Raw genomic sequence first — 18,205 nt, forward strand, 5'->3', positions numbered from 1 at the left:
AGTCTGCCACAATCAGCACTTTGAATTTTTAATGGAGTTTGTAGTGTAAGTAATGGCCGAGTTATTAATACAGTGAGAGCTAATGGAGCTCAAAAGACTTACATGCAATCTCATGAATTATAAATCCAATCATTATGAGTTTGTACATGGTTGAACAGTTTGAGCTGTTTCTAATTCTAATGTAGTTTCTACAAAAACCGTATGTAATGGGTGGGACATAAATATTATGGATATCTGTAAGAAATATCATAGCACACATCTACAAAGAATTTTCCACAGTTTAAAATATAAGCATGAAAAACTTGAAAAAGACGTGTTCATAAAAATATTGAAGTATGAACAGTTGTAGAATTAATGGTGCAGCATAGTGTGCCCATTGACTATTTTTTAATTTAGTGTATGGAGGTTTCCAGGGACTGTAATAATGGGACTTTACTATGGGTGCACCGCTGTGATGAAGATCTTACATCACATGCTGCAACATTGCCACCAACTGGCTGTTTTTGCTTTTGCCAGGAGATACACTACTGTAAGCTTTATTCAACCTTATTCAGTTCTGTCTCAGGGATGATTTTTCCATAAGGATGTCACTTAATTTGATCAACAAGACTTTAATTGCTGTTAGTAATTGCATTGCAGTTGCCAAGACATAGGGCTTCCTTTGCTGAATGGTGGTAAAAACCCTGTGGTTATCTGGTGTTCCTCTATCTTACAATACAATTACAATAGTTACATATTCAGCCTTAGCCAAAGTAGTATTTTTCAGTTCTACGTGAAAATTTCATTAGACATGGCTGGGACTCAAGTAAAGGAGAGTTTGTGGATGATAGAATAAAAGAAATCTCAGATACTGATTTAACAAGTTTTTAACTATGCCTCTACATTTCGTAGATAAGTAGAATTACAATGACCTGTTGACCTATGAACTATTACCAGAGCTGTTTTTAAGTGTTTTAACTCAAGTCCAGTGTTTTATTAAATTTATATATCAAAATGACCTTAACCAAATTATTAATAGTTTCAAAGGCCTTTGAGGCAAATTTATAACTTTGTGCTATAGTAATAAAATTGACTTGACCAGAGTTTATTTACTTATAATTATATCTCTACATTTTTTAACTGTGTTAAACCAGGTTAAAGTATGGTAACTGATAAAACTCGCTGCGTTGTAGTCTGGCTGTGTTGTAGTTTTAGCAGAGTGGACCAAACTGCTGGATGAGTGGAGGACTGATCAGGGAAAACCACAACTCCCATGACCCCCTCTGGCCCCCTTGTCAGACGTGACGTCGTGATGTCTGCAGCTCCTCTGTGTTGGCTTTGTGCGAAGCGACGCGGAGATGTTTGGGCGGACGAGTGAGCCCAGGTAACCTTAAATCTACATCCTCCTGCATCCATACAGCTATACGTGTGTGTGTGTGTGTGTGTGTGTGACTGTGTGTTGTGTGCGGGGACGTAGAAAGTGAGTTATTATATAGCATGTTTGGCGCCGTAACAGGTCGGGAATGCTAGCGTTTGCATCCCGGTTTTTACCGCAAATCAGTGAATTTAAGCTAACTGTGCTACCATAATCTGTGTATCTGTGGTTATTATGGAGGGCTTGTTCAAGACAATCATCAACATATTATACCACTCTATTCATATGTTATGGATGTGTTGTATTTGAAATATACTATGGCTGCCTTCCATGTCCGTCGGTCTTCTTTTGTAATACAAATGTTTTAAACCCATTCATTCTCTGGTCTCCCAGCTGTCGCCATGTAGATAACAAAGATGCTTCTCACTGCTTTTAAAAATCAACTCCTTTTTTTCATAAAGTAGTTCACTAACCTTGAATGATACAACGGCAGTGTTTGGTTAGTATTTTCAGTATGTGTTCATATATGTGTTGGCTTACCTATGTAATTAACAAGTCATTCTGTTTTTCTGTGTGGGACCTGGTTTCATAGAAACATATAAACAAGTGCATTTGAGAAGAGGCAGGGAGCCATGCAGAGCCCGACCCAGTCAAACAGTGGGCCAAACCCGGTGACCACAGCAACCACAGAGCAACCACTGGACACGGAGACTGAAGCTCAGCCAGCACAAAGTGAACCAGATGCACAAGAGGAGGAGAATAAATCAGCTGCTACTGCTGAGGCTGGAACACCAATCACACCGCAGGAAAATGGGACAGGGGTGCAAACGGCAGAAACACCTGCTTGTATGGCGGTCACACAGGCAGTGGAGAATGAGCCTGCTGTTCAGCCACTGACTGAGCCCTCAGTTAACACTGGAGAGATGGAGATGGACTCTGCTTCAAAGCCAAGTGCCCCCACAGAACCGGTACCTGACACAAATACAAATCCTGGGTGTGATGGGCAAAAGGCAAAGAAACAGGATAAAGGTGTACGTGATGGTAGGAAATATGTTCCTTCCAAGAAGGCAATGGTCGATCCTCTGAAGATGGACATGTCCAAACCACTGGTTATGCCTCTCACATGTGAGTATTTTACCTTTTACCTATGTTGATTACTGTTGTTTTAGGTTAAATTACGCAACACTCTATCTTCAGTATGTCTTCAGTAATTAACATTATTGTGGAATTCATTTTTACAGTGTACTTTTACAAGATTGTATGCTTTAAAAAAATACTTCCAAGCTTTGTTTTTCCACACTAATACAGTTTGATAAACCCGTACAATTAATAGTTTCTGGTGTTCAATAGCAGCCGAACAAAACACTGCAGGTTAGAGCTAGACCAATATTTTGGTTGGGCCGACCCATATTAGCTTATTGCAGATATATTGGTATGCACATATATGTTTGTCCACCAGAGAGCACCAACAAGGGCAAAATGTCCTGCTGAGTACATACAAATTCAAAGGATTCTCATCAAAAATGTGTGTTTGTGTTTTTTTAAACTCTCATATATTTATATCGGTGTCTGCCTCAATAATCCAGTATTGGCCAGGCTATACTGCAGGTGTCTATGTTCTTCCCACTTTGATAGCTCTAATGCATGCAATTTTGACAAAAAAATGGATGCAGTATTATCTTGCTGGTAAGGGGAATTTGTAGAACAGGAAGGGTATATTAAGATGCCTTTCTGTTTCTTGAGCCACTATATTTACCCTCCAGAGCCACATTTTTCTTTTTGCAAGCCTATATACTGTCTATGAATACTTAATAATGTATGTTACATGTAAACTTTTTCCCCCTCTTGCCCTGTTTTCGTCTAGCCTCTCAGCTTTCCCTGCAATGCATTGAGTGCCACATAATCTTCAGTGATCACAAGAGCAAAGAGCGTCATCTGAAGCTGAGCCACCCAGCAGAATATGAACAATGCATACTGAGGAATGCCCTATTCGCCTGTTACGTTTGTGACCGCCACTTCACAAACTCCACAGAGCTCATGGTCCACCAGAAAGCCCACACAGAGAAGAAACCCTTCAAGTGTCCAATCTGTGGCCAGGCCTTCAACAAGTCATCAGAGCTCACCCTTCATAAAAAAATTCATTTTGGCCTGGACGGTTATGCCTGCACTGACTGTGGCAAACCTTGCAAAACCATGACATTGCTGAAGTATCATCGCCGCACACACACTGGAGAGAGGCCGTATGTTTGCAAGGACTGTGGAAAGAGGTTCACCATGTCCAAAGCGCTGCAGAAACATATGGTGTCACACTTACCAGAGGGAGCTGAAGGAGATGGAGGAGACACCACAGCTAAAGGACAACTGAAGAGAGACGATGGTAAGAAAAATTTCCATGTAACGGATGTCTTATCATTTGACACAGACATTCATGTCCCCCTCAGGATGAATTGTAACCACGTTGTTGATCCCTTAACTTATCGTGTAGCGCCATCATCTGGTCAAATTTTTTATTTGTTCAATACTTTGGTTCATGACTAAATACTACCAATGACATTCCCATGCTAAACTAAGACAGACAAACTAAGACTGACTCTAGCACATAGTTTAAAGCACCGCTGTGCCTATGTACAGCCTCATAGAGCTGCTAGCATGGCTGTAGACTCTCAGTTTTAGTACCATTTTCTGATCCAAAATGGATTAGAATAAATAAAAAAAATATTAGGGATGCATGACATATCAGGGGCTGATATATTATTGGCTGATAAGTAAGAAAATTAAAATTTTGTTATGATTGTAGAATTTCAGCCAATAATTACGTCCAATAATGCAAAGCATGACTGCGGACGCAGTTATTTAATGGTTTTGTAGCCTATACATAGCTGTCAAACAGGAGATAAGGTCTGGTTATTAATTAGTGTACATATAAAAAAAGGTTATTTAAACAAGTTTACAGTAAATTATGATATTCTTTATTCTAGGGATGGCGAAGGCTCTCTAAATATTGGTGTATTTGAAAAATGTCAATCTAAAAATATAAAATTATTGCCCTCTTCACATTTTTGCCTTTGTAAGATAAATATTATTGGTTATTGTATGTGTTGGCCACAACAAATATATTTAATTATCAGTTATCATTATCTGCCCTGAAATTCTGTATTGGTGCATCCCTAACAATGATAAAATTCTAGAAAACAAACCATGTCTAGGTTACAGGATATATACCACAATGCATCACAACTTTCTTCCTTTATTATCTTTAGGTGCTTCTACCAAGTATCCTTGTTCTGTATGCAAGGCCACTTTCAAGAGTACCAAGACAAGGCTACATCACATAAAAACTAAGCACAGTGTGTTGCCTGCTGCAGCCAGTAATGCCCTCCAAGCTGGGCTGCTAGTTAAACAAAGTACACCCATCATAACTCCAATATCTATTTGCCAACCAGCACTACTACAGGTGGAGCCCAATGGACCTCTGCAAAAAGTTGATGCCAATATTGACACAGAGCAGATTCGCAGACTTATTGAATCTTTGGGAAATGTGCAGAAAGTGAACCAAGTTGTCATATTGGGGCAGGTGCCACCCAATGCCCCACCACTGGAAGTGCAGCAGATATCACAACTGTCAGAACCAGTGAATTTGGATCTCAATCCACCGCAAATAGATTTTATGGGACTGAAACAGACAGAATCTACGACAGTTGAATTGGACCCTTCAAACAACCCATGTGATTCAATGGAGCAAACAATTATACTGGAACCTATTACGCCAGATGGACAGCTGGAAAACCCCACTTTCTCAGAACTAGGTTCCCATATAGCAGCAGGTGAAAATATAGAGCTAACACTCGTTCAGACTGAAGAAACAGAGAGACCAGTGGGAGAGGTGATGCATAACATCCTTCAACATCCACATATTAGTGTAATTCATTCTGATCCTATGGATCAAATGGTTTGTCAGAATGAGGTAATTGTCCTAAAACAAAACCTTGAGCAAACAGTCATATTAGAACTCACCCCCGCCTTGATACCAACTGTGGAGTTGGAACAATCCCAAACTGTGCCACAAAATGAAATCCTGTCCTCTTCTCTGGTATCAACAACTGAACTGGAGAAGCCTCCTGATCAGACTCCAGATCAGACCGCAATAGATGAGCAGGAGACCAGCCTGCCAGTCCCACCACTTATTCATACAGTTGAGTTGGAGCTGACACCTTTACAAAGAGAGCAACAGGAACTTCCTTCTTGCCCTTTTTTGCCCTCACCAACACAAACTCCACATGAATCTGAAACTAATCCCAAAGAAGAAGTTGATTCACAGATGCAAACATTAAGTCTAGATCAGGACCACCCTGTGATGGATGGAGTCGCACAACAAGAGACGCAGGAAAAGGCTGAACAAGAGCCATCTGAGAAATTGCTGGTAGATAGCAAGGAGGGTCAGGAGCCGGTGGAGAACCTTTCTGAAGTAGAGGACCCATCTGCTAAAGAAGAGGTTCCATCACAATTAGATGCCAAGCAGGTGCCACAGATCCCAGAGTTACCTGTAAATGTAATGTCAGCTCAAGAATTGGTGAAAGTGCGGAAAAGAAAGCCAGCCAGGGCGTTTATTTTTCAAGGGTATATGCAAGAACTGGTTGGATCAATACACAAGGATGATTTAAAAATGGATGCCCAACCTGCCAAACGACGAAGAACAAAAAGGTCTCATCTTGTTGTTAAATTTGGTCCACAAAGCAAAGAGAAGAAAAACAAGAAACAGAAGAAGCCATCACAGCAGCATCAACCAATGCAGGAAGATGTGATAAGACGTAAAACACCAACAACAAATCTCTCAGAAAAAAAAGTACCATTGCAGAAGAAGGGAAGAAAGGGAAAAAAGGACAAGAAAGCTGGACATTTGGTATCTGCAGCTGAAATAAAATCACCTTCATCAACCCAGGACCCACAAGTGCAACAAATCAAAGAGGATACAAGAAAAAATAAAATTAAAAAGCAAAAAGAAGTGACCAAGGAAGGTGTTACGCATATAAGTGAACACAAAACTGCAGCCTCACCTGTATTCAAAAAGAAAAAACAAGCAAAAATAATGCGAAAAGATCAGCCCAATAATGCAAAAGATGGGAAGCGAAAGAAAAACCTGGCGAGAGAGGAAAAAGTCAATACAAAAACAAGCGCAGCTTCAGCAGACATACCTGGCCCACACATAACACAAGATGCTTTACTTCTACTGAAAGGTCATAAACAGCCCCAGCTGAAAGTTTACAAGTTAGACCCTTCAAAGGCATCCGGCCAGACACAGGAGGCTTTACCTCTTGAGTCCCAAACAATGTCCCAACAGAGTAAAGACAACAAACTCAAACATCCAGCTAGTGTGTCTACAAATAATCTCACAGCAGAAGGTAAGAAAAAAGGAGGAAGACCCAAAAAGAACCAGAAAGCTCTTTCATTGTTGTCCTCGCTACAGGTTTCCCGTCAATCACCTGAGACGCTGCCCACAAAGCCAAAGACAACCAGAAAACGTAAAGCCTCCTTGAAAGTGGAGACAGAAGGAGTGATAACTTCTTCTTATTCCAAGCGTGCCTTAGAGTGTAAGGACTGTGGTGAGAGATTTAGTGAAGTCTCGTCTCTTCAGAAGCACAAGATGATGGTGCATATCGTAGAGAGTCCTGGTCTCACTTACACCAATGGGAATATCTTTGAAGGCGTCTCCAGGTTGGATCTTTACCAGCTTCCAAAACAGCATGATAAGGTTGTTGGGGTGATGAATGCTACTACAGACTGGGATACTGAGCCTGAGATGGGAGAGATGGCATTAGAAGACAGGGAGCGAAGTGTCTCTTTTCCAGCTTTGATTCCATCCCCATCTTTACCTGTTCCTCCTCCAGATGTTGAAATTAGTACCTATGAAGATAAGGATGGAAGTAAAACAGGAACAGCAGATCAATCACAAACCTCTCCAGATGTTCAAAACAGTGTTACCCCTCCAAATTTCACATCTGAATCCCCTTTAAGCACCTCTGCTCAGACAAGGAGTTCAGAGATAGGAGAGTCTTTGGCATCAGATGAGGACAAGCGAGAAGGTACCCAGAAGAATCCCAGCTCAGAATCTGAAGTTCAGGGTATTACGGATGAAGACATTAAGGAGGATTTACTTCTGGAGGTAGATTTAATCACTGTTGGGGAGCAGAATGAGAGAGATGATCCAGCTTCTTGTGAAGATACTGTTCCCCAAAATGAATCAAATGGAACCTGCAATTCTGAGAGTGTAAGCACTGACAAACTTACTGGTCAAGTTGGTAATGAAACAAGTGAAAAATGTCTAACTTTGCAGACTGTGTCATGCTCCACTTATCAAGTAGAGATCAAAGAAGAGGAGGAAGAAACGTTAGTCCATAAGAAAAAAGAAGGAGGGAAAGGAGTTGCTGTGAGGAATGCTACAAAGGGAAGGAGAAGAGGAACAGTACGTCTAAAAAAAGATGTGATATCAAAGAGAGTTTCAGTTGGAGATACTGTTGGAGGAACAGAATCAGAGAAAGAACAGGATGAATGTCAGGTAGTTTATGAAAAACCCATCACCTCTGATTCAGAAATGAATGATGAAGGTGAGACAGACACAAAGATTTCAAAGCCAGAGACCAGTCCTGAATTTGAGACCAACAAATCTGCTGACCCTGCCACATCTTTGCCTTCCATGCCCTCTACATTAGAGGAATCTCCTGAAGAGCAAGTTGTGTTTGAGCTGGAGTCGGTTACCACTAGTGTTGAGGAGGTAATGAATGAAAGAGGACTGTGTGGAGGAGAGGAACACGACAGGGACCAGTCTCCAGGCATCATACTTGAGAAGTTCCTCACTTCCAGACAGAGAGCAACAGCTGACAAGGAGTTGTGCCCGATGACAGCGAGGAACAATCAAAGACAGGTGAGATGCTAATTGTACCAACAAATTATTGTGGTGTGTGGTGGTGAAGTCAACATTGCAAACTTACATTTGTGTTAGTTCCAGGGGTTGGACAGCATTGCTGAGAATGAAGTACAAGTCCTTGGGAGCCAGGAAATCAAGGTTGAAGAAAATATCTCAAATCCACCACTGGTTGCACTCATATGTCAAAATAGACAGAGTGTGCAGCCACAGCACCATCGTGATATCAGGACTGTTTTGGTGAAGGAAGAGAGCAGCCTCATGCTGAATGAGGTTCAGGCCACACAGGGCAGCAGACACATACGATGGAATGTGGAGCCAGTCAACATTGAAAACACCTCCAGTCCATGTAGGTATTAGGCTACACAGTAGGTACGTCTTGGGAAATATGATTATTTGATTTCTTTTTGAGAGTTAGATAAGAAGGTCAGTACCACTCACATGTCTGTGCATTAGGTTTGGAGCTATAACCAGGAGGCAATTAGCTTAGCTTAGCATGAAGACATTAATCAAAAAACATTAATCTCATACAAAGAGAAGAGATGTACCAGATTTTGCTATTAGCTATTTTCCAGCTCCATTGCCTGGGCAAGTAGGGGAAGCAGGGGTAAACAGCTAGCTTGACTCTTCCTAAAGTTCAAAAATACGCCTTCAAACACCTAAAGCTTACTTACTAACTCACTGTATCTCATTTGTTTACTCTGTACACAAACAGGAATGTAAAAATAGTAATGTTAGGTTTTAGAGGTTGAGTGCAGTGGATTCCCGAGTCTTGTTATCTCAGTAAGGTTGCCAGGCAACAACAAACTTGCTGCAAACAAGTACCAGGCAGATAGATAAAATGAAAAAACATATCCCTTTTGAAACCACAAATGAATCGATTTTTAACAATTTAATCAAATGTGTGTGTTAATTAGTGAGCTTTAGAGGTGTTGGTGTATTTTTGAACTATTGCTTTGTCTTTATACTAAGATAAGCTAATCGCCTCCTAGCTCTAGCTTTGAAAGGTGATGGTTAAATAAGCCTATGTGCTGGTAAATCCACTTTGTGCACTGCATTGACAGTGTGTAAGCCTTTGAGGACTTTTCAGAGATGGATGTTTTTGAATTTTTGCTTTCAGTAACAGAGAGTGGGGAGACAACAAGAGACTGTCGCGTCACCCCTGAGTTCAACACCAACCAGTGTATCTTCTACCCAGTGAAGGAGGAGGAGAGGGAGGTTCTACTAGAAGCTGCTCAGACCAACAGTGGGAATTTAACCGTGGGGGCATCCATTGATGCCCAGCAGACAGAACATCAAATAATAGATAGTGATTTAAGTGAGTCATTGCCTTTTCCAGTGATATTCCCCTTTTACCAAACATTATAGGAAGACCTCTAGTTTAATTTTCGATCTTTTAACAACAGATGAAGGGAGCCATTCTGCCCCAGACTACCAGGAACTGAGAGTGAGAGGACTATTGTCAGAACCAAGGGTCAGTGACTTTGCCGATGGACAAGGTTTGTTTTCTATTTTAAAATGACCTGTACTTGTAACTGCTTGATTAATGTCCTTAAGCTATTTATTTAAAATGTTCATCATACTTTAAATGACTCGTCTGTCTATAATAATTGATCTTTCAGCTGAAGCAGATGCTGAGTGGCAGCATCCACCAGACCTCCGGGACTTTCTCCTCCAGAGTTCTGATGAAGGGGACGTGGGTGGTTTTGAATTGTCTGAACCTCAGCTTGACACGGAAGCAGAAATAATGGCCTATTTCTACAAGAACCAAACGAACAGCGCACAACAGCCAGTTGAAATTTCTCAAAAGTACAGTACATCTTCATTTTTTTAGTCTTCAAACCTTCACAGAACACTGCTAAAATGTATTAAAAGTTAAAATGTTATTAAATGGGACAATTAAAAGAAGGTATTCAATGCAAACATGGTAATAGTTTTTCTCTTGTATGTGGTGCTCACTCATCTGATGTTTTTTTGTTTTTCTCCCTTAGTTTGCCAACTTCAACTAGCCAGCTCCAAACACCAAGAGAGGAAAACAGGAACAGAGAACCCATTGATTACTTCTCCAAGTATTTTGGTTGGGATACTTGGATAGAAATTGCCAATTGCACAAATAAACTGTCCAACATGCCCAACCCTGCCACAGTCAGAGAGGTTGCACAATTTGTTGGGATCCACATTGCAATGGGAACTTTAAAGGTTTGTGCTCCATCGTGACCCTTTTTGTGAGTGTTTACTTGGCTCTGTTAATTAGAAGCACAACCACTAAAAGTTTATTTGGTCTCTTGCTATTTTTCAGTTTCCCAGTCCAAGGCTCTACTGGGAGAACCTGACTATGGTGCCCTTGATTGCTGAAGCAATGCCACTTTCCCGTTTCCTCGAGCTGTCTCGCATGTTGAAGCTTGCTTCTCCTGCGAAGGATCCAGGCAACAGTAGTGTTTGGGAAGGAAGACATGATAGTGACTTTCAAAATGTACAGCAAGGTAATAATCTCTCATGCAGGCAAATTGAAATGTATCAGTGTAGTGACGGGCAGAAGAAAGATGATACAGTAAATGACATGAACAGTTTAAAAACGCAGATTGATCCCCTGTGGAAGACTCAGCCATTATTGTGCCGTTTCAAAGCAGGGTGCCAGTCACTGAGACGAGATGGTGATTATGCAGTTGACCAATATCCACTTCCCTTGACTGGGAAGATGCACAATAAGAATCTGTCTCTTCACTGTACTACGTTAATTGGATTTGGCGGTTTGCTCTTACATGTGGATCTTAAATTGGGTCTGTCTGACAAAGAAGATGCTGTAGAAAAAATGGTCCCAAAAGGTAGTATGGTGTTTCTTTGCAAACAGGAACTCTCCACCCCTGCTATGCTAGAGCGTCTGTTAGTTGCTGGAGTTCATGGTGCAGGCAGGGTGGGAGGAGCCCGAGGACAGATCGGAGATGAGTTTGTGAGCTCAAATGGGAAGCTGATGTTACGCAGATCGCACTGTGGCTTTATACTTTCTACTGCGGGAAATTGCCAGAGGAACATGACTTCACTCATTGACAACTTTGAGAAGGCCCAGATATCGGCTCATCTCAACAGAGATCTGCTAAATCTTTACTCTATCCCTCTCACTGCCTCAGCCCCAACCTGCTGGCCTCAAGCGGTGCTCTGGTACCTAACAGATCTGGCTTTGGTCAACTCCTGGCTCCTATACAGACAGGATCACAGGGCAGCATCTGCACCTTTGACTCTCATGGCCTTCAGATTGGAGGTGTCCAAGGCTTTGATCCTCTCCAGCGGCTCTGATACCCAGGACTCAGTTCCCCCTCAACCCCCCACAGAGAACCCTCAAGCATCAAATGAAACCCCCAATCCTAGTCTGGTGGAGGAAAGTCCTCTGCCAGATGCAGCCACACGGTACGATGGTTCAGGCCACTGGCCCGAGCAGCTTAGAGAGGGAGAGGGGGGCAGGTGTCGTTTTGGGGACTGTCAGAGAACATCTCGAGTGCTATGCCTTAAGTGCTGTGTCTTTCTTTGTATCTCACGCAACCACAACTGCTTTTTAAATTTCCATAATCAAAGTAGTTTTGGAAAAGAGTAGTGTCCACAACAGACGTTACCCTTTATTTTTCAACATTTGGTTTCTGGTTTAGAATGTAACTGTGCTCTTGGTGTATGTAAACCCAGCTAATCAAAAAATGGTATTATCTCCTCTGTCCTTACAACTTTTCCATGATGCCTTTCACTGGCTGGCAGTGTCATTCTTTTGTAGGATTATTGTGCTGCAGTTTAAAAAACAAATGCTTTGTGATGTGGCTTATTATGTCATTGAGCAAGTGTAAAAATGAATTTGCCTTCAGAAGGAAAATGTAAAAATTACTCATAGCCATACACTGTGCTGCAAAAGAAGTGTAAAATATGATTTTGACATTGCAGTTACCATATTGTTTTTTACTATTTATTTACCTGACCTCATTTACATTCTATGATGATCTTGTTTTTGGCTCGATGAATTTAAACATTATTTATTTGAATTTCAGAAGACAATAAAAGACAGATGAAAAAATGCATGCATTGTTGATTTTTTTTTTTTTTCGAAGACTGCCAACTAATATTTGCACAATACACCTTTTTGACTGCAGACATTTTGACTTGTCACAGTAGGAAAACACAGCTGTTACGAATAACATTAACGATGGCTCTGTTCTGTTCAAGTGTCCCAGTAAGTCAAGACAGGGAGCCAGCATGCACAGTAAAGCAAGACCCTGAAACTGAAGCAGCTAAATTGAATTCTGCCATGATTACTTTTATTATTTACACCCGTGTTTTCCTACTGTGACATGTCAAAATGTCTTCAACGAAAAAGAGATTTATTCATCCCAAACGGAAAGTGCAGAGTCACTAGGATCAGCAAATTGAATATATATATATATATATGTTATAATACAGGGGTATAAGCTAATAAACACTACAGATATAATTATACAAAGCATTGTACAACAGACAGTGTAAAAAGTGCATGGAGGTAAGACAATAAATTCAAAATATTAGCACGTTTTTGTAAAATAGGCCACAAGTTTTAAAGGTGTTGGTTGTACTAACTTATACCTGTGTTTAAGCTTGTTTATGTGTGGGTGGTAAACAGGCAGTCTAAGGTTTAATGTAAAGGGCTGTATGGCACTGTATGTGAGGGGCGGGTAAACGAAACAATTACAGTACAGTGAATGAAAATGACAATGAGTACTTTTCAATAAGTTGTTTTGGGTCACGTGACGGAGATCAACCACAGATTCAGACGGAATAGAAAAGCAGTTTAGTTAAAATCCATGTTCATAAAGGTATAACGCTAGCTGTCCTGTTGTTATTTTTGTTGTTGTGTGTTAGCTTATTTTATGAGTTAATACAGTATACTAACAGGTGTTGAAACATTTTGAAACAGCATAGTTCATTATAGTGCTATTATGCTGTAGAACTGTTGAAGTCATGTGCTTTGTTTCCGTGAAAGGTTTGTGTTTCTTCCTGCACTCATTGCGATGCTAAGTGCTGCTCTGTGTCTGCGACTGAACAACCTGGCTGATCTATATTTGATATTTGAATATTTTGTCTAAACATTATCAATAACAACATAGTACCGAAGGCTCTCCGGCAGCCATCTTAGTTGTACCAACGGCTATCACAACCATACACCAGGAAGTGTCCGATCTATCCGTTGTGCTTCTCTAGGGTCAACTCTCTCAGTCAAACTACCTTCAAAGAGCGGTTAGAGGTAACGTAAACGTCTACTCACTTGTATGTGTGTTATTTAAATCGTTTACTACAGGTATAGATATTGACTTACAACATATTGACGTATAGCAGACGCGTGCAAGCGCCAAACAATGAGTTAAAACTTGATGTGTGAAAAGGCACGAAAAGTCTTCGATCTTCTTTGAATGGCAGCCAGTGTTGTTAGCGCTAACCAGTAGCTAGCTAGCTAGCGTTAGCCCGCTCGGTAGCCTGGTGCTTAATGATTAACGTAAGCTACGTGCACAGACATTACACTAAAGTAGTTGCCTTTTCCGCAAAGTGTTCGTTTACCAGATAGACCAGTTAAGGCATTTTAATAAGCTAACTGAAGGCCATATGCTCGTAGGCTTGCATGGAGCTAGTTAGCTTAGCTAGCGGCCTTAAAGGCAGTAATGTTACGTTAGCTAAGATGAGCTGAAACTTCAGTGAATCCTGTGGGGAAACAGGACTAAAAGTGAAACAACCCGTAGGATTTGTACGTCGTGGTGTCTAAGACCAAATTTGTTATACAGTTACCTCAGCTTAACTAGCTAGTAAGGAAAAGTATTTGTATGTTGTCATCTGTTGAATATACATTATTCTTAACGTAGTTAACGATATCAATGGGACTCTAACAGTGTTATGTTCCCGCTGTTCACCAAACTGTTATTTTCACGAGATATGTAACATGACTTTCATGATCTCTTTGTTTCTGTTTTGTTCTTTAATTGAATTTAGGAAAGCTGTTGTGAGTGCCTGTTGAGACCACCCAGTATACCAGGATGGACTCGGAGATTTTGAATATAGAGGAGATAGTGATGGGACGGGGATTGCCAGATCCACCTCCAGAAGCTTCCCCTGAAAAGCCAGCAGAACCATACAAACCCATCACTTTAAATGGACCTCCTGCACCCTCTGTTCAATCATGTAAGTGGTACAATGGCCACAACTTTAACTCATTTTGCTGAAAGGAACTGAAAGATAAATTTTGTCTTTGCATGATCTCTCTAATCTCCTCCTGTCCTTCCAGACCAGCATGAAAATCTGCAGTGTTTCCAGTGCTTCATCACGTTCTGCAGTGCCAAAGCCAAGGAAAGGCATATGAAGAAGAGCCACCGGGAAGAGTATAAGCAACAGCTTCAGCAAGTAAGCTTCACAGTATCAGTTCATTCAATTCACTAGAAATGGTGTGTCAGTCACAAATTTTGTCATGGTCATATTGCTCTTATATATACTTTTACTTCGTGTTTTTGACAGGTTTTCATAAGAACAATCTGTTCTCATCCCTAAATCCTGACACAGAGTTGTCTGATCTTCATGTTTCAGTGCCTGTTCCTTTTTCTCCCCTAATTTTCTGTGCTTGAAAGTACTCGGCTAGTTAACGAAGCAGGTTTCTTATGCTTTAGGGACCCTTTTTTGGTCATTTGCCCACACTAGTTTAAAGGTACAATCTGTCATATTCTGTAATCTTTTGTCCTTATATATTGCCGTAAAGTTAATGGCATTGCAATGCAAGAAAAATGGTCACAAAGCGCCCAAGTGCATTCACTTGTTATAGCTTATGTTTGAGTATGTTGTTTTGTGAAATTGAGATTTATATTTCATAAAATATATATTGAGCCTGATGTTGCTTGAATGTATTCAAGAGAATGCACACTGCATATACAGCATAGATATTTAACACATTGGTACTGTGTTAGTTGTCAGTAAGCCAAGACGGTCTGATAAACTTGGGTTTAACATTTAAATATAACAAGCAGTTCTCGGTCTTAAATTGTTTTAATTTAACTATCTTTATTATTTTTTCACAGGGAAACACATTGTTCACGTGCTATGTGTGTGACCGCACATTTCTGTCATCTGAGGAACTGACACAGCACCAGCCAACACACAGCAAGGACGACAAGCCCTTCAAATGTGTTCACTGCAAGGAGAGCTTTAAAACGTTCTCTGAAGTGAGTATAATGTTAAAGCATTTTTATAGAGAAATGTTTGGAAACAATTGTCACTGGCAGTATTAAAAAATAGATAACAAAATGAATGCCCAGGTGAATATTACAATCTAGTTTATACTAAATGTTTCTGTCTTTTTACTTAGCTCACAGCCCATAGAAGACAGGTGTGTCCAGAGAAGCAGTTGGTATGTAAAGATTGCAATGAAACCTTCCGGAGTGCTGGACTGCTGCGTACTCATCGCCTGACCCAGCATCCCCGCCCAGACGTAGAGACGGCAGAACAGCCGGAGGACCCTACGAAAACCCACCGCTGTAAGAAGTGTGGTCAGGGCTTTGAAACAGAATCAGAGCTGGTAGCACACCAGGAGAAGTACCCTGAAGGTCAGCAATGCAACGGCAGTGCTTCATCCGTAAAGAAGCGCGGACGGCCTTCCAAAACCGATGAACCGGCGGTTGCTGAGAAAAAGGGAAAGCGGAAAAAGAAGGATGAGGCAGAAGCGCCTGAGGAGGCGGTGAAGGCCAGCAGCACATCGGAGTCAGCAGTACCTCCAGCAGAGGAAAAAGGGAAAGCAGGTGGAGCAAAGCGTGGCCGTCCTTCTAAAGCAGCAGCAAAGTCAGAAACGGAAGATAAGAAGGTTCCTGAGGATGACGGTGAAGCTCCGGCAAAGGAGAAGAAGGCATCTAAAGCAGATCCTGCTCTGCCCCGTCAGCACCCCTGTCCTGAATGTGACCTCGCCTTCCCCGGCTTGATTCAGCTCCGCGCTCACAAGAAGGAGAAACACACCCCACGGAAAGCCCATCCCTGCGATGAATGTGAAGAGAGCTTTGCCCGTCCTGAGCAGCTGGACGCCCACATGTCACGCGCTCACGCCGTGGGTCGCTTTGCGTGTCCAACCTGCGGGAAGAGCTTTGGCCGTGAGCGCACCTTAAAAGCTCACGAGAAAAGCCACCCGGAGGAAAAGCCTGAAAACCCAAGTGCTAAGAGATAATTGAGACATGGGGACCTTGCAGAAAGTGTATGGTTTTTTGGAAGATTTTAGTCAGGAATTGCCCTTTTTTCTTTTAACATTGGAGATCTGATGCTTTAGATGATGGTGTCAGGTGAGTTTGGAATGTTTTCAGAATGACGTTTTAGCAAGTTTTGGATTTAAAGTTGAGTTTTGATTATGAGCTGTTGAAATTTTGGACAAACAGACACATCTCCTAAATTGACTAACCAAATGTTGTTAAATCCATCTATTACTCCCTTTGTCACACAACATAGTTTATTTGTAAAAACAAACTGTTTTGATTAACTTTTTAAATGATTTGTTTCAGTTTTTTAAGCTTGAAATGCGTGTGGTGTGAATCTATTACTTGGTGTCTTGAGTTGTTCAACTCACTTTGTGGTTTAAAAAAAAAATGTTTTTTATTTGTTTTTTTTCCCTCGTTTTTTTTCAAAACAGATTGAGTAAGTACATATTTTGAAGCATATTAGATGCCTAGTAGAGATATTACGTTTGAATGTTTAGACAGTTTGTCAAAAGAAATGTGTTATGTACAGCTTCTGGTTCATATTTTTGCATTTTTTACACTTAATATTTTGATTATGTTCCTTTCTAAATTAAGTCTCGGAGGAAGAATTTTAAAATAGCGTTAATTAAGTTCTGCTAAAGATTTACTTTGGCTAATGTGCTCCAGATTCAATGTGGAGTGTTTTGAATGTGGGCAGAAATGATCCACTATAATCCTGATTTGTCTTAAGGTAAAATTTACTCCTTAATTTTTTTCACTTATTAGAATAATATTTCATGTCTTAGACATTTCTTAAATGGAACTCATGGCTCTTTAATGCCTTAGAGTCCCATAAGGAACTGTGTATATCCTGTTATTCACTGATTGGATTGTTTCTCTCCCCACTGCAATGTGTCTGGACACTTCAAAACTGTAATAAAACATGCTATCCCAAGGAGGCTGCTGAAGAAATAACTTTTGTCTTTTTGTCTTTCTTCTAATGCAGGAACACAACCTGAAATGTGGTCTTGTATTTTATGTGACAAACCTGTGATTGTCTACATTTCAGAGGCAAATATTGTACTTTTTTCCTCCATTACATTTATTTGACCTCTTTCATTCCTAGTTACTTTGCAAATTTAGAATATTAATACAAAATATAAATCAACTAATCAATTATGGCATATTATTATAAGTTAAGCCAGCAGTATGTAAAGTGATTAGAATTAGCTCCACCAGCATTAAAGTGACGGAACTCATTCATTAGTCACAAATTATAATTAAGTAATATATGAATCTGAAATGGATTATTATGCATTAAGAGTACATTTTGGTACTTTAAAAGTACATTTTGATGCCAATACTTTTGTACTTTTACCTAAGTAAGATTTTGAATGCAGGACATTTACTTGTAGTAACACTGTAGTATTACTACTTTTACTTAAGAATGTGGTATATTTTACAAGCTCATATGAAAAATCTTTATCAGCAAGGGTGGCCTACAATATTTCCACTGGATTGTTGTGGAGTAGAAGTGTAAAGCAGCACAAAAAGGAAGTACCCAAGTAATGTTAATGTACTTCAAAATGCACTTAAATACAGTACTTACAGTACTGTAAATGTGCTTAGTTACTGCTGAACTGTTACGTCGTGTAATACCGCTCCGAGACACTAGGAGTGCTCGAGTGTCCATAGGAATTTCCTCTCCTTGTGGAGCTTCATTTGTTTTCC

General features: G+C 40.5%; 2 protein-coding genes across 2 annotated transcripts; both read left to right on the plus strand.

Moving 5' to 3' along the window:
- Positions 1-1,986: 1,986 nt before the first annotated feature.
- znf576.1 (zinc finger protein 576, tandem duplicate 1) lies at positions 1,987-11,862 on the plus strand. Its single transcript, XM_070911882.1, has 13 exons — positions 1,987-2,479; positions 3,219-3,731; positions 4,615-4,928; positions 6,456-6,635; positions 6,819-7,066; positions 7,367-7,566; positions 7,957-8,273; positions 8,520-8,622; positions 9,394-9,533; positions 9,896-9,969; positions 10,265-10,472; positions 10,573-10,771; positions 10,817-11,862. The coding sequence occupies exons 1-13, from the start codon at positions 1,987-1,989 to the stop codon at positions 11,860-11,862; spliced, it is 4,035 nt and encodes a 1,344-aa protein (XP_070767983.1).
- A 1,598-nt stretch (positions 11,863-13,460) lies between these two features.
- On the plus strand, positions 13,461-17,443 carry znf576.2 (zinc finger protein 576, tandem duplicate 2). The gene is made up of 5 exons (XM_070911676.1): positions 13,461-13,527; positions 14,265-14,453; positions 14,557-14,672; positions 15,338-15,481; positions 15,625-17,443. Exons 2-5 carry the CDS (start codon positions 14,309-14,311, stop codon positions 16,468-16,470), a joined length of 1,251 nt encoding a protein of 416 aa, XP_070767777.1. The 5' UTR covers positions 13,461-13,527; positions 14,265-14,308; the 3' UTR covers positions 16,471-17,443.
- Positions 17,444-18,205: the final 762 nt, after the last annotated feature.

The sequence above is a fragment of the Enoplosus armatus genome, chromosome 9 (assembly GCF_043641665.1).
Source record: "Enoplosus armatus isolate fEnoArm2 chromosome 9, fEnoArm2.hap1, whole genome shotgun sequence".
Taxonomy (NCBI): Eukaryota; Metazoa; Chordata; class Actinopteri; order Centrarchiformes; family Enoplosidae; genus Enoplosus; species Enoplosus armatus.

Coding starts and splice junctions, on each gene's coding strand:
- znf576.2 (XM_070911676.1), top strand. CDS start 14,309: ATGGACTCGGAGATTTTGAATATAGAGGAGATAGTGATGGGACGGGGA. Junction 14,454..14,556: donor TGCACCCTCTGTTCAATCAT/GTAAGTGGTACA, acceptor CTGTCCTTCCAG/ACCAGCATGAAAATCTGCAG. Junction 15,482..15,624: donor GCTTTAAAACGTTCTCTGAA/GTGAGTATAATG, acceptor CTTTTTACTTAG/CTCACAGCCCATAGAAGACA.
- znf576.1 (XM_070911882.1), top strand. CDS start 1,987: ATGCAGAGCCCGACCCAGTCAAACAGTGGGCCAAACCCGGTGACCACA. Junction 2,480..3,218: donor ACTGGTTATGCCTCTCACAT/GTGAGTATTTTA, acceptor GTTTTCGTCTAG/CCTCTCAGCTTTCCCTGCAA. Junction 7,067..7,366: donor ATCTTTGAAGGCGTCTCCAG/GTTGGATCTTTA, acceptor ATCCCCTTTAAG/CACCTCTGCTCAGACAAGGA.